General features: G+C 43.4%; 1 protein-coding gene across 7 annotated transcripts in view; it reads right to left on the bottom strand.

The window, feature by feature from the left end:
* Positions 1-1,243: 1,243 nt before the first annotated feature.
* Positions 1,244-15,658, bottom strand: part of EPB41L5 (erythrocyte membrane protein band 4.1 like 5) — a 47,672-nt gene continuing 33,257 nt past the window's right edge. For 3 of the 7 annotated variants that reach the window (XM_040704319.2, XM_040704318.2, XM_040704320.2), the window contains exons 17-26: positions 14,873-15,039; positions 14,483-14,577; positions 10,550-10,681; positions 9,760-9,908; positions 9,253-9,354; positions 8,754-8,847; positions 7,737-7,814; positions 7,253-7,294; positions 6,701-6,834; positions 1,244-5,855 (exon numbers count right to left, since the gene is read on the bottom strand). In XM_040704319.2, coding sequence (XP_040560253.1) covers positions 5,798-5,855; positions 6,701-6,834; positions 7,253-7,294; positions 7,737-7,814; positions 8,754-8,847; positions 9,253-9,354; positions 9,760-9,908; positions 10,550-10,681; positions 14,483-14,577; positions 14,873-15,039 — 1,051 coding nt within the window. In that variant the 3' untranslated portion in view covers positions 1,244-5,797. The remainder of the gene's footprint in view (positions 5,856-6,700; positions 6,835-7,252; positions 7,295-7,736; positions 7,815-8,753; positions 8,848-9,252; positions 9,355-9,759; positions 9,909-10,549; positions 10,682-14,482; positions 14,578-14,872; positions 15,040-15,658) is intronic. The other 4 variants (XM_015290032.4, XM_046943876.1, XM_046943877.1 and 1 more) reach the window with 3 other exon arrangements.

The raw sequence follows: 15,658 nt of genomic DNA, 5'->3' as shown, positions 1-15,658 counted from the left end.
GACTGCATCCCACAGCCCCTCTGCAGCACAAGCATTCCTCTGCCTAGCACCTCAGTCCTGCTGGGTATGCAGGACTTGTAGTTCAGGCCCTATCCCAAACCTGCACACAGTATCCAAGACCTACAACGTAATCCTTGCTCATACCATGGTCTGACACTCCCTGAGATGTCCTGCTTCAGAACTCAGTGCCACCAACTATACCAGCAGTGCTCTCAGCACCCCAGGTAGTTCCACTCCTTTCCTGGAGCAGTATATTTGTTATCTGATGCAGAGGAACAGCAGAGGCTTTGTGAATGTGCTTCTGCTATTTCTCCATGCCTGCAGCAGTTCGTGAGAATTCATCCTGGGCCCGAGCCAGTGACTAAAAGCTACAGCCATCTGAATGCTCCGAGGTGGCCTGCATGAAATAATGAATGGAATTAGTCCAGCTGATGGCAGCTACTTAGTAACAAACCAGCACTGGTTTTTGGCTGGACATGGAGCAGAGGGGCTGTCACTGAAGTGAGTTGTTTGAACTGTCTCTGAAAAAGAGAAGTTTGCATGTATTTGCTAAGCACACAGCCTAAATCAATCCACAGAATAAAAGCAAAAGGATGCAATGTTCTGTAATCTCATCTGAGGCATGAGATGTACTGTTGGATCAGAAATCATGTATCACAAGAGAACAGATCTATCAGCCTTAATTATCTCAAACTCACTGTCTTTAATTACTACTTGCTTTCTGAACATCAAAATGCATGAACAGTAGAAGGATTTTCTTTTAAGATACAGACACTTAATAAGGAGGGTGGCTTTTACATTAAAAAAAAAGTGCCAACCTATTTTCAATATATTTTCTTATAAATGGGTTTGAAGAACTGAGTCACTTACCAGTGGGATCTCAGTTTGACCTACAGAGAAAACATGCCACAAGGGAAACGACTTTCTAGGAGCTTAGCTATTGAGCTTGAACTGTTTCACTCCACAGAATCACAGAATGGCCTGGGTTGAAAAGGACCACAATGATCACTGAGTTTCAACCCCCTGCAGGGTCGCCAACCACCAGCCCAGGCTGCCCAGAGCCACATCCAGCCTGGCCTTGAATGCCTCCAGGGATGGGGCATCCACAGCCTCCCTGGGCAACCTGTTCAGTGCGTCACCACCCTCTGTGCGAAACCACTTCCTTGTGATACGTCATTGAGAAACAAAGATGATCAGACGCCACAATACAGCACAGAAGCGCTTAAGAACGACTCCAAAGATATTTGCACGGACGTGGTGTATTTCAGACACAACTACAGCATAAACATTTCGAGATCGGGTTGTGGACAACAAATCACACTTCTCGTTCCCGTGTACAGTTTCTGTAAGGATCGCAGTGCAGTGCCCAAAGCCGTTCATACATCACTACTGTGAAACAGAAGCAAGAGGGTGCACTTTGTTTTATAAAAAAATCCAAATAAATTATACATGGAGAGCTACCGCCGAGCTTTACATATAAAAAGGTAAAAATACAGTAGTTAGTGTGGCTTTAACAAAAAAAATCTAGCTAAAAAAATACTCTTACGTACTTCAAAAATAGGTTTCTCCAGTTATAGGAAGGGGTGTGTGTGTTTAGGAAGCAAAGTGCTCAAGCCCAACAATACAAAGGAGGTGCACTTAGCAGGAGAAGCCCCATGGCCCCCTGCAGTGACACAGCACACGGAGCAATGCCCACTCCACCTCCCAGCAGATGGGCTCAGCCCGTTCCTTCTACGGTGCTGACACTTGGACCAAACACACGTGGATTACACCTGCACCACTGGAAGGCCATTAGCATGGAGTTCTGTTTTTTGGTATAAAAGCTACGATTGTCTAGCTGTGACGTTAATGCAACTAATAGCTACGTAATTTTACTGCCGCTTTCTAACTAACAAACACTCCGTGCTTCACCTGGGGGAGATTCAGGTTGTACCAGAACACATTCACAGTGCAGAAAATACATCCAGTGCTGTTTGTGGCAGATCTGAACAGTACGGCTTTGCTTTGAGAGACAAAAGCAAAACTTGGCTGCATGGGCTGAAAACGGCGTGTGGGGAGACCCACATGGAACCGAACCTTTCACCTGAGCTCCTCATTTGGTGCAGCACATTTTCCTGCCAGGTTGTGGCCAAAGGGTTGTCCAAAACATACCTGTGGTCCAGCTGGCTGTCTCTGACAAGCTATGCATGGAATTGCAGTTTAAACTGGAGTGCATTCTATCTGGTCTATTATCCACCATTTCTAAAAGAGGAATCACTTGGAGAGATGGCGGCTTTCCTTTTTAGTTTAGTTTTGTGTTGTTGTTTTTTTTTAATAAATGCTAACATTTCTGTCAGATCTTTTATGGCGAACAATCTCTCTTGTTTTGTTTTTTTTTTAACAGAGTTAAAAAGCATCCATCTCTCGTCAGCACTACACGCACACGCAGCACAAGGGTACAAGTCGGTGAGTGCAGGCTGCAAGTCAGTCAACAGCTCATAACATTCTTAGGGAAAACGATAGATATATATGTGTGTGTATATAAATTTGTAAGGGATCTGGATTTTTCCAAATGACTGCAACACAGCACGTGGCTGTATTTCTTCATTCCTTTCAGCTCTCAAAGCTTTTAAGTGGTTGGCAGATCTGCCGGCATCCCAACATCAGATTAACGCTTAAGTTTCATTTATCACTCTTTAAACATAGACAAATAAAATGAGCTTTTAGGGGGTGACCGAACCTTCCAGCCAGTCAACCAATAAAATAGCCATGTTAGGAAAACTCCTCCTTCTCAGCAGCATACTGGGACTCACTGATACACTATAGGATTAGCTGCAGGAACCACGTGTCTACTTGCATTTGATAAAGCACAAGTGATAAGTAACGCTCCGTTACCTGATAGCCAGTCACAACACAACACAAGGCCTGTAGTTTTAAAGCAAAACAGTGATGCAAAGCTACAGGACGTTCAGGCACTGGATTACGTGCCTGTTCAGATCACATAACTGTGGTGTCTCAGTTTCTTCAGGCTCCCCATACAAACAAATGGAATAGCTAAATAAGCTACGTTGAGTTAAATGGCCTGCGTATTTCCTTCAGCTACCAGGACATTGCTGGGAAGAGCTGGGTTTGCAGCCTCAATTCTACTGGAAATCGCAGATCTCTAACATAAAAGCTAAACATTTCAAATTTTTAAGTAAAATTTCAAGTATTTGGCTATTGGAAGTGGAGGAAAACCATCCCTCTATGAAACTCTCCCACGTGGGAGTTTAAATGCAACATTCCCTCCATCACCACCACCCCAGCCACACTGACAGTGTAACAATTGGGACTTGGAACCATTTAGATTTTAGGAGGCCACATTGACCATGTGTTACTTGTTTTGGGGCTTTTTTATTTTTTTTCCCCCTATATGTGATTGCCCAGAAGGAATCTAATGATGGTATTTAGCACTCAGTACTTTAAAACTGTAAACTTCTGTTATTTTACTTCTGGGAGAAATTCAAGCTAACAGTTCACACAGCTCCTGAACCCAATGGGAAGAGTCAAATATCAAATATGCCTTAAAGAAAATGCTTCTGCATTCTGTCTATTTACAAAACCAACACATGTAGTTGGTGAATGCCAGCTCAGCTGCTGAGCAAACAGATCGATAGCGAGTGCCAAGTTTCCCCACACAGTCCTGGCTTTGTGCAGGAAGCAGACTGTTGCAGCCATAGCTTCCCTTTTTTGCTGCAGGAACTTTTCTGGCAACTCTGTTAATCCACACCAAGACACTTGGTATTTGAATTGGGTATCTTTTATGTTTTAATTCGTAATAAGGCTCAGGCTTAAAATATAAAAAAGCCAATACTCTGCTGGAAGCAACGATGGGAGGTGAGTGCTGGCTAACAGAAGCGCATCACTTGGGCCCAAAGAGCAGCTCCCCTTTGGCTGGCAGTGCTGTGAGTGGGGAAGTGTGCCTTAAGCTCCTGCCATCAATTCTGACTCTAGGTTATATAGGCAAAGGCTGCAAATCACTCACTGTAGCGTATGTCAGTCACAATTGCTCCCAATGGTCCCTATGTTTTTCTATTAAGGCCTCTGAGGTTTTGAGGAGTGGCAGCGGGCCGTGTAAATGCTGACTCTCAGTCAGCATCTTATAAAAATTCATGAGAAGAGCCATAAGAACACCCAAGACATACCCTAATCTGAAAGCAGCAGCCTAGCAGGACACCAGCTTACCTGCACAACCCACAGTGGTTTGGTCCAACTCTTTGTCCACACGGAGTTATGTTCATGCAGCAGGCATGCACAAAGAAAGCTGTGCATACAGGTTTCTAACTCAGTTTCACATTTAAAATTATTCCTAAGAACCCTACATATATAAATAGTTATAAGAGCAGCACTGCGCAGAAAACATCCTCCAAGCCCAGTCCTATGTACAAACCTCTTCCTGAGAAGGATCCCAGTAGCTTCAACTGTGCTTCCCTGTACGGAGATGTGGAATTCATCACTGCGCTTCTACACTTCTCCTTCCTCTGACTCTGCACTGGTATTTTCACAGGATATATTCCCAGGGTCCACGTTCTCACCTCTACACACAGGGATCCTGATCACCAGGGCACTCTTCAAACTGTATGTGTTGTATCCTGTACTTCACCTGAGCACCAAAAGGTCTTCACCAGCACTGTGGAGCACGCTCTTGCAAGTGCTCCTACCTTCCTCCTAGAAGCAGGTGAACTGCTTTTGGGAATGTTTCATCTCTTTTCCCCATTTTCACCTTACCCTGTATTTTGTTCCATACGTAACTGGAACAGGATTCAAGGTGGTGTTAAGAACTGACCCAGCTGTACCCTCACACCTTATCCTGCGTTTTAAGCATCTCCAAAGCACAGGACCTCAAACCAACACCTAGCAACAATGTGAACAGAAACAAGGAAAATCTTGTCTTTCCTAGCCCTGAACGACAAGAGAACTAACCAAGAAGCAGTTCCTGAAGTAAGCTGTACTCACAACTTCACTACTTCAATGCTGAAAACAAACAAACAAAATTCATCTACAGCCTAAATGCACTCTGTATTTGAGTGAAGGAGGAAACAAAATAACCAGTGTCAAAACGTGGGACCTTTGCTGCAATATGCTAATACTATAAGAAGTTTGGCAGGTTAACTTTCCTTTTCCTGGTTGCAATGAGCAGCTCAAATCCAGTCAAAGTAGTTTGTCACAGTAGTTTGTCCTGTAAGAAGAGGTGCAAAGATTACCCAGGGCTTTAAGGCCAAAAGGAGCATGTGTGGCAGTAAAACAAAGGAAACTCAGAGTGACTAATCACACAGAAGAAAATGATCTTGGCCACGTGAAACAGTCATCGCTACTGTGAGCCACCATACACAGTGTGGCCACAAGGTGGCCCTAGAAGTTCTCCTAATCTTCCCAATATTACTCTACAAAGGACAGGGATATGGTGCTCAAACGCTGCAGAGCTAACATCACAGTGATCACTCGCCCATAACATTTGAGAGGTATAAGACTAAACCAAGTGTGAGTGGAACACAACTAGACTTTGTTCCTCGTGTTCACAATTAGCTCCAGTGTGATACTTCACTTCTCACGAGGGAGAAGATCAAACTTTCATGTGGTTTTACATTTCGGCTCAGGCTGTAATTCCAGTTAGATTGCAATAAATGTGAAAGTCTCTTCCTGGATTCTAGCAAACCAGCTGGCTGTTTCACTCCCATTCAGAAAGAGTTTTATCCCATGCAAGTCTTTCAGAAGGATCCCTTGTAGATGTCAGAAGATTTGAGTTTTTACTAGGTGGGAAGTACAGAAGGTCCATCTTCTAGAGTTCAGTGGTGAGTAAACATTTCGTCCTTACTGTAGCATCCTCAGCGACTGGGCTGAAAGGGGAAAAAGTGGGGCCCTGTGAATGCACTTCTACAAACAGATCTTCCATGAGGGATTTATAAAGTGAAAGGTATTGCTGGGAGCAAAGCTAAGAGATAAGTATTATTCCAAAGAGTGGCAATAGCTGCTGCCTCAATCTAAGAAGCCCAAAGAACAAACCTTTCCAATGGACAACCTGCAGAAGGGCCAACAGAACTGATTTCCAATAACATATCACTGCCATCCACTTTCTGCCCACCAATGCTTTCCCTTTCTTAAGAGGTTCAATAAAAGAATTGGTCATCGCAGCTAATTGTGCCTCACCAGTACAGCAGAATGGAATGGCAAGAGGAAACACTGCTACAAACTCTAATCTCTGACTTCCTTACAGTTTGGAAGAAAAAAAGAATCACCAGAAAAACAAAAGAATTGCAAGTACTGGGAAGAGATTTCTCAGAAAATGCATTTGTACTGCAATCTTTGTCCAGTACTAAAAAGACAGGGAGACAGATAAGGGAACCAAAGCAAAATGATAATTAAAAAGAATGACTCTACTTTACAGCAGTTGGAACGACAACAGCTCTACATTCTGTTTCAGCAATGACTGTATTCTTTGTTCCTCTACTAACTTGAATTTAAAAGTTTTCTTGCCCTTATCTTAAATATCCACATCAGCAGCTCTACTGACTTATAAAATTTCAAGCGCTGTGAAGTGAGACAGAACTACAGTGTATAAAACAAAGCAAAATTAGGCAGCGAATCCAAATGACCACTGTAACTACTGAAGTGGAAGGAAGAAGAGTGCACACTTCCTCTCCATCCCATACATGTATTTCTGAAATGCGTGCTGAGAATTTACCTTGCAAGGACTTCGGCTGTCTGCTGGCACGGTGGCAATCCAGCTGATGACAAAAGAGCCTCTGTGCTGCCTTTCATTGCTTTCAGAGATAAGGCAACATCATTTCCCAAAGGCCCATTGGACATCAGTCCGCTCTGAATTGGGGAGAAAGAAAAAAGGAACTGAAATAGAAACCTGCTAGTACAAGACACACTGATTACTCAACGTGGTTATTTACAACAGGGAATTAAGATCCTTCAAGTTTGAACTAAATGCAAGTTCTTAAACTTCACGGCATTTACCCGCAATGTAACACAGCAAAAATGGAGCTTTAAATATATATTTTAATATATTCATAGTTTAACTCAGCTTGAATTGGTTTGCTTTAGCTTTGGTCTGATGCACTGTTGTAGGGGCATTTCATATTAACAAACATTATTATATTTTACTCATGTACTTGTTTGTTACTCATGACCAAAGCTCTCTTTCCCCTCTCCTCCCCCCTCTCTTTTTCCTGAAGTTGCCTTTTACACCCTCCATCTCAAACTGCTAAGTAATGGTTCAGTAACTCACTGGCACCAACCACCTCGGTGTTATTGTGGGCTGGGAAGACACCTACAAAAAGCAAAGAAAAACTCATTAGAAACGGATGGAAGAAACAAACAGATCTGACATAACACTGCCCACCTAAAACAATACCAGGTATTTCTCAGTCGCTACTCAGAATCTGCCTCACAATAAAGAAGCTTTTGAACTATGCTAGTGAACAGCTACAGGTGAAGCAACTTCATGCAAGCAGGTAACACAGCCACACAGCTAACACGTGCTCACTCACAGAAACTCACTGGCAACAGTTTCAGCATAGCTTTCACCTCCAAAAGGCACCTAGACCCACTGCTATTTTCTGCCTTGCAGACAAAGTTAACTGAGAGTACTCTTCTGTGAGCAGATTAAAGGTGGCTCAGCATGGTGGATGGATACCGAAGCCAGAGCAGAGTTTGCGAGTAAAAATCAGTGTACTTGGGAAGGAAGAAGTTTGGTTTTGAAATACATTTACCCGAGGTGTAGCTTCTGTAAAGTCAATTAGATTCTCTGTCAATGATGTTAGGGAAACGTCCCGGTCATCTGGAGCGCTCTATGGAATAAATCAGTTTTGAATTGAATTCCCAATAGTAAACAGATAGGTTTGCTGAACACCAGAGTGGCTTCCCACATTACAGACCAGCGTCCATAACGAACACCGCCATTCATCAGGCCTGTTTTCTCAAATCTTTTTCTATCATCTTTTTCAACAGCCTTTTCATTTCGCTGTTTCCCAGCAGCAAACTGGAAAGAATGTCATCGCCACGTAAGTTGCAGAACTGCCCTGCTCTCCAGTGCAAAGCTGAGCTATTGCACCATTTGACAAGAAGGTCAGCAAGGTCTGCAAGCTGAGTGTCTGAACTCAGAAGATGAAGGTGATAATTATTCAGTGGAATGAACTATATAATACTGGTTTAGCGGGATGACAGATAAAGGGCGTGTTGCTTTAGTAATCCAGCTTAACCCCTCAGCCTGCTGAAACAACAGCCAAGTACAATGTTGGACTCATGTTTTGTTTTGGAAAGGGACAAAGGAAAACTGACCCCCGAGTGCTTCACAAAGACTGCTCTGTGCATGTCACAGAGTCCAATAAAAAAAACCTACCTTAACCTTAAGGCAACCAAAATACGACAATTAAACATTACAATTCAAACCTTTTCCTCTGTCATTATATTGATGGAAACTGCACGTGTCAGAATTTCATCCTTGCACCATCTTCCCCAGAGCACCAGATTCAATGTTTGAGAAATGACCAAACAGTTTAGAAAAATAAGCATCAGGCACAGAAGCTGACAGAAGAGTCAGAAATGTACTTCAAGAGTGATGCATACAGCAGGCCTCTGCTCCAGAAAGCAGTCTTTTGTATTCAGCAGTGACCGGAATTCACTGTGTTACGACAGGTATGCAGTAAGTTCTGCTGTGGTTGCCTGAAGGCATCGGTAGCTCAGAGTGTGACACAGAAACCTTCCAGGCTGACAGGTGGTGGTGATACCTTTGAAACAGCAGCCTCCTCAGCTGGAGCCACATTAGCTGAAATCAGCAACTCTTCATGGTTAGAGGCAGCATTATCCTCATTTAATGCATTACTGGAAGGAGAAAATATTCACATCAGTGGATGCAGCCAGTGTCCAGAAAGACCCAAAAGTATCAGCAGCATTTTCAGCACTTATTTCTAACTCACATATGTAGAACTGAAGTCTTCCCTGAAAACCCCTTATCTCCCCAGGTAGGGCCAGGGGCAGCAGGATGTCAAATACTTCAGTCAGTTCAAAAGATAAGAGAGATTTGCTTACTACTTGATAAGATACTCACCCTGAGGCATGGCCTACACTGATTAACTGTTGCAATGCTAATTAAAGAAGCATCTGTAAACCTGTTTAGTTAGACATAGCCTAGATGCTCAGCAACTGTTCCTCATCTTTTCAAGTTGGTTTCATGCTAATTTGTGTGGCTCTCTTATCCCAGAAACACTTCTCTCCCAAATCACTTACGGAATGAAGGTGTTTGAGGCAGGGGTTGTTTTCAGGTTGTTTTGAAATACTGGACTGCTTGCTGGGGTACTACTCTGGGTCTTCCCTGATGGGAGAATGTTCCTGTGCAATGACAACAAAACAAAAACAAACACTGAAAGCTCTTCATAGACTACCTGTTCTATAGCATGTTTTTCAAATTGCTAGATACACTTTTTGTTCCATGTATCACCAAGTGCTCTTTGAAATTTGACACATGCTCATCTCCTTCAAAAAACTGAACAGTTAAAACACATAACCGCAGCTTTTCCAGTGCCCGGAACTCAGCTAGAACTGAACCTTTTATGACATTCAGTAATTCACAGGAAATCAGTTGCCAGTATGGGAGAATACAGTAAGAGTATCCAAATTACTTTGTATGTATCAAAACTTTGTAAACATAGCTTTTAGTGTTTTTCATTCTAAGAACACACCACGCTTACCGTGTTAAACAACAGTACCACAAGGTAAAATGCAACAATCACTGACCCTGAGCACTGAGACTCCAGAGCTCCAGGTTTGCAGTGCTGTACCTGGGAAAATACATTGTGCTTTTCTTCCAAACCAAGACAGTACCTGGCAGCAGCATCCTGAATGTTGGAATTCTTGCTACCTATCAGGCTGTCTTCTCTTACAACCTATAAGAAAACAAATAAACAAACCAAAAAAAAAGAAAAATATGCATATCTGATTCCTGTTTCCATTTTGTGTCAGCTCAGAGATTCACAGAGAAGCTGAGCGCCTCCCTCCCAGCATTAAACTGTGCTGCTCATTTACTGCTCAAGGCCTTCAGCCAGCAAACGCTGTGTGAAAATTTCAGTGCAGATCACTTGCTAATGTAGCCAGATAAAAATACCATTATTTGCTATGGAATTTGGTGGAACGTGCTAGAAGCACGGCCTTAGTGACAGAACTATGGAACAAATATTTGGTTAGAAGGGATCCTTTAGGGGTTACCTGATTTAATCGCCACTCGAATCATGGCCAAGTGCAAAGGTCATTAACTGTTAAGGGCTTTCTCCAGCACCAAAAGGGATGATAATTCCCCCCTGGGCAAACTGCACCCGTGTGACAGTGAAAGGCTGGCAGGCTTCCTTATTCTGCCACTCTTTGGATCTCAGCTCCTGAAGCACCCCTATTTGCAAAGCCCCTTCTCCAACACCACACAATCGCAGAGTCAAACAGGGAAAAAGGACACCTCCTGAATGCGAGGCCTCCTCACAAGCAGTTCTAAAAAGCCATCTGAGAACACTGTAGTCCTCATCAGCTGAGTATTTACCTTGTGCCCTTGTGCTTCCGCCTGGGCCTTCAGGATATTGCTTTTCATGTCTGCTGGAAGCCACGTCGCTGCTGCTATCGGGCTCTCAATTGCATTGTTAAGACATTTATCTGTGAGCTTCACCACTTCATCCTGGACATGAAAAATATTCATCAGAAGCAGTTCCCACACAAAAACTCCAAGCTGAAATTAATTAATATCTCCAAAGAGCAACAAAGCTCTGAGTGAGGAGAAAAGCAGTGGTTATACCAAAAAGAGAAAGCAATCTCTTTGCTTTGGAACTCAGTTCTAAAATCACAGCAGAAGTAAAAAAAAAAAAAAAAAAAAAAAAAAAAAAAAAAAAAAAAGAAAAGAAAAAAATACAGAAAAAAGCACAAAGCTTAAATGTAGAGAAGCAAAGAGCTGTGCTGAAAGTACCGTGCAAGACCTGAACAGCAGTGAACTCTATGTATGTAGTGAGCATACTGATATGAGATTGATACAGCAACTATCATATAATATTGATACAGTGTAAAAGTAAGTTAATAATTCACTCTTAAAACTAACATGGGAACATTTTTGCCCTAAAACTGCTTATCAATTATGAAGTTTAATGTATCAGCTCCCACTCCCATCATTAATTATATTAGAAGAAACTGGCAGCCAGATACTCGATGAGGACAATTAAAAATACCTTTTCAACACAGTGTATTTCATTCCGTGAATTGCGTTTCTTAATGATAAAATGCCAATTCATTAAATATTCCACCTACTAATTGCTAGTTGATTAGTGACAGAAGTTAATTAACTGAGTGGAAACTAAACCTGGTGACCTCTCTTCTCAGGGTAGGACTCAGCAGGGGGAGACAGAGCCCGGCCTTCCCCCATATGCCACGCAGTGCCATGCTCCTGCAACGCTCAGTGGAGCAGCAACAACCCTGCTGCACTCCAACTCGCATGAACTGTATTAAAAACCACTCCTGCTGGCAAATATTAAATGCTGTACATTCACCTAATTCACAAAGACTACCAGAGCAATCGTTTCTTGAACGCAAGTATGTTTATTTTATAGAAGCTACTGGAATTGGCCAAAACCTGGAGCAATTAAAATGGAATTATAATCTGTGCAATCGAAGTACCTGGCTGTGAGAAACCTTAAATCCTTACACTGCGTCTCCCTGAACTGGATGCTGTATGCAACAGCATCTTAATGCGTTCCTCCAGTAGCAGCAAAACAGCGGACTTGATTATTTTAACTGAGAACAACAGCAGAGCAGTGCTTTAAACACCATTTAGTCACTAAATATGAGTGGTTTAACTTCCTCTCCCCCTCCTCCACCTGAACAACCAGCTCTAGGTCACACCAGCCCGCTAGCAATTACATTCCCAACTCTGAGTTGAGTATTATTCAGAAAGATTTTCATGCTATCAAACATAAGTTCTATAACACCAAGGAAATGTCTCCATCAGCACTGAAGATTTTGAGATTCTTCTTAACCATTTCTGTTTTGCTATTTCCTATGGAAAGCACACGTAGCTAAAGGGGAAGCACTTGGCAAGTGGTAAGAGGGCCTCAAGATGTACACCTTACCAAACATTTAGCTGCCCATATAAAACAGTCAGGCTGCAGTTTATCAACACTGTAGCTTATTACAACCGTGTACTGTTTCCATACTCTGGGCGAACCATGGGTGTACTTTATCCTTCAGCCAAAATACAGAGAGCTAAGCAGCAGTGGAAGAAGGGAAGACAAAAAGCAGCTAGGGGAAGTTAGGAAGCTGCATCCTGGGTTGTTTTTTAATAATTACTCTTAGGTCACTCTTTCCAGGACACATTTCCAAACCATTCAGCCTTCATCTCCAAGCACAGCTGGGGGTGCTCATTTGGTGCCACTGCCACCTCCTTGCCTTTGCAGCCTGAAGCACACAGAGAGTCTCTAATCTGTCTACCTCATTAAACAAACATTCTCAGGTCACCTCCTGGCAAGCTGCATCACAGACTGAAAAGCTCTATTTCATCTTTTCCACCTGAGGAAAACCACTTAGGATACACTCTTATAAGTTTTCACACTATATTTCACACATACTTCCAGGAAGCTGCTAAGGCTTTATTTCCCAAAGAAAGACTCCCCGTGCACATTGTTGATCCAGACACCTATTTCTCAGCTAAGCTAATGTTTTGGTGTTCTCATCAAGGCCATATATCCCCCCCCCATCTGTAAGTGAAATTACCCAACCCCTCAGCACCTCACACAACAGCTGGGTGGCTGTGATTGCCCTATATTGGCATCTGTAAGATCAGCTTGTCACAGGAACCTTATCTTCCTTACTGCATTTCAGTCCAGATTTAAGAAGCACTAATACAATTTTGCTCTGTTCTCTCCATTTAACCAGGTGGTTTTTCCTCTCTGTTTGAACTAACGCAGAGCTCAACAGGCAAAAGTATTCTGCATTAAGCTGTATTCTTTGCTTTAGTTTATGCAGAGGCAGCATTTTGGCATAACAAGACCTATAGGCTACAGGCTAATCTTCTTAAAGACTCGGTAATCTTTGTAATGCATTCACCCAGCAGAAAGGTACACAAGGCATCCCTACAACAGCCCTTAAAGGGGACAGAGCACAGCAGCCTGCAGCACCAAGCATACACAGCAGCAGCACATACACACACAGCAGCCTCTCCCCAAGAAAATCTGACCAACTTCACTAAATGGCCTCCCCACAATGAAGGGCAGCACCAACAGATCTAATGCTGCAGATTATTTTACTCTGCTTGTACAAAACGCAATAAAGCACCTAAAGCCTTAACACAGAGAAGCAGGTTGCTTCCCCTCCCCTCCCCCTTTAAACATATGCTTTGTTCACCGTCAAACCCGCAGGGAAAACTAAATTAAATCTGAATTCCAAAATCCTTCAGTCCAGAATCTGTTCATTTTAAGCACCTCTGCACTTTCCTGAAGTGTAGCTGCATGCCCGGGTGTGATGGCAAAGCACATCCTGCATGAGTGCAGCTGTCCAATAACCAGTGAACTCCTGGTGCAAAGCTGCTGTCCTAAGGATCCTGTCCTCTCCATCCCTTCTAGTAACACTACTTATTTTCACTATGCTCTCTTGCATTCCTTTGCTCCCCTCATGAGCCTGATTACATCACACACCCACACAAAAGTACTAGTAAAAAAGTTTAAAACTGAAAAAGTTTTAGAAAGTTTTGATTTTTGTCACTTTGTGGAATACATTGGTTCACTGCAACATCCAACAGTTACTGGAGGCGACAGAGGAAAGAGGAAAAACAGGGAAGGAAAAGCAATGAGGTGCAAGGGAGAAGAGAACCCTCTCCCTGGTCAGGGCACTGAAGCTGTTATTTCGGCTCAGCTGCCTGCAGAAATGCAGCCTGACTTGCTCCAAAGGAGCTAAGTACTAAATAAATCAAACTCCACCGCTCCCCTCTGTGTAAACACACGTGGAAACCTCTGCTCCCACCAAGCCCAGAGAGCTGGAGAGAACCAGTTACTGACAGGAGGGACTGACCACCAGAATGCCTCTTGGAGCAGAACGTCCAAACAAACTTCTGGGAGGGTTATGGAATGCGACTGGAAAATGCTAAGGGAAGAGCTCACCCTCCTCAGAACAAGAGAGTGAATGATACAACGCTGTACAGCTGGCAACCTACAGATAAAGGCAACAGAGGAACGCTGCAAGTGTTTAAACTTTTTGCTCCTGCAGACATTAGAAAATTTCAGCAGGCTGCAATGTGCATACCCACAGGTTCACCTCTGCCCCACCATATGTACCTCACTTCGTATCGAGCACAGGTTTATACATAAAATATTTCTATCTGCTTTCCTATTCCCACATACTACTCAGGCCTACCCTTAAAAATCTTGCAAACAGACCATGCTGCACAGCATTATCTGAACAGAATGGAGCAACTCTGCCATGAGGCACAATGCCCACCTACCTGCACGTTTATGTTTACACTGGGACGCTCAGCAGGCACAGGGCTGCTGCACTCTGCCTCCAGCTGCTTCAGTTTCAGGAATGCATCTTCAAATGCTGGAAAAGACAGAGAAGTCAACAGCTTTACTAATGCCACTGCGGAGCTAACTTGCACTAATGGTAAGGTCTAATGTTTGCTACAGGACTTCAGCTGAACTCCTAAATGCGCTGCTCCATACTGCAGGGGGGCTGCATTCCACTGGCAGGCAAAACTGTCCTTATGCCTGCGATCTAAGAGAGCTCTCTAGGTCAGCTCTGGATTCTTGTAAGGAAACAGCCTCATGAGTATTTCACCGGTTAACTCTGACCCCACACAACACAATAATAGGAAGAAATCTCTAGGTTTGCTTACGGTCAGAGTCTGCTTTTTCGACGGCAGCTTCCTTAGTGCCAGGATGAGGGCAACCAACAGCCTCTCCCGAGTCTCCTGTTACCAGGGCAACGACGGGATGGCCTACAGCATCATCCACACAGGTCTCTGGCAAATCCACACTGTCGAGGAGATCAACAAGGGGTATGCTGCGAAGGCACAAAGGTGGGCAGAGACAGGCACAACTCTGTTATCAATCTTTCTACATAGGAAAAACAGAAGCTTTAACACGCAGCCTTTTTTCTTCTAGCTCCTTTTGGGGAACCAGACACATTCCGGAAAAAGGGTCTGAAGTAAACATTAGCAGCTCTGCAGGGATCTTCAACAAAGAAGCTGCAGTGAAAACCTCTCCACGATGTGTAAACACAGCAATTAATTGTGAGAAAGTGAATCGCGCAGCCGATTGGGCTAAGCCCTACCCAGAGCACATACTCACTCCTTCTGGAGGCAAAGATGCACCACGACATACCATGTTAGTCCTACTGCAAGTGACTGCAGTTGTTTTAAGAAACAGGAAAGTTCTTACCTAGTAAATGCATGTGTTTGAAACAAGTGTTGGGAGGTTTTCTAGCAGACTCAAAGCACATCTGAACATTTTTACAGGAGAAAAAGGAAACGGCAGGGGAAGACAGCTGATATTCCCCACAAAAAAGCTATTGCTTGGTGCAGTGCTTCCTCCAACAGTTGTAGAAAGGACAGAGGGCAGAAGGGTCCACTGCACAGGGCTGCACCAATGCTGTGCTACGGTCAGACACACCTATATAGCTA

This window comes from Gallus gallus, chromosome 7 (assembly GCF_016699485.2).
Source record: "Gallus gallus isolate bGalGal1 chromosome 7, bGalGal1.mat.broiler.GRCg7b, whole genome shotgun sequence".
NCBI lineage: Eukaryota > Metazoa > Chordata > Aves > Galliformes > Phasianidae > Gallus > Gallus gallus.
This window is presented reverse-complemented; position numbering and strand designations above follow the sequence as displayed.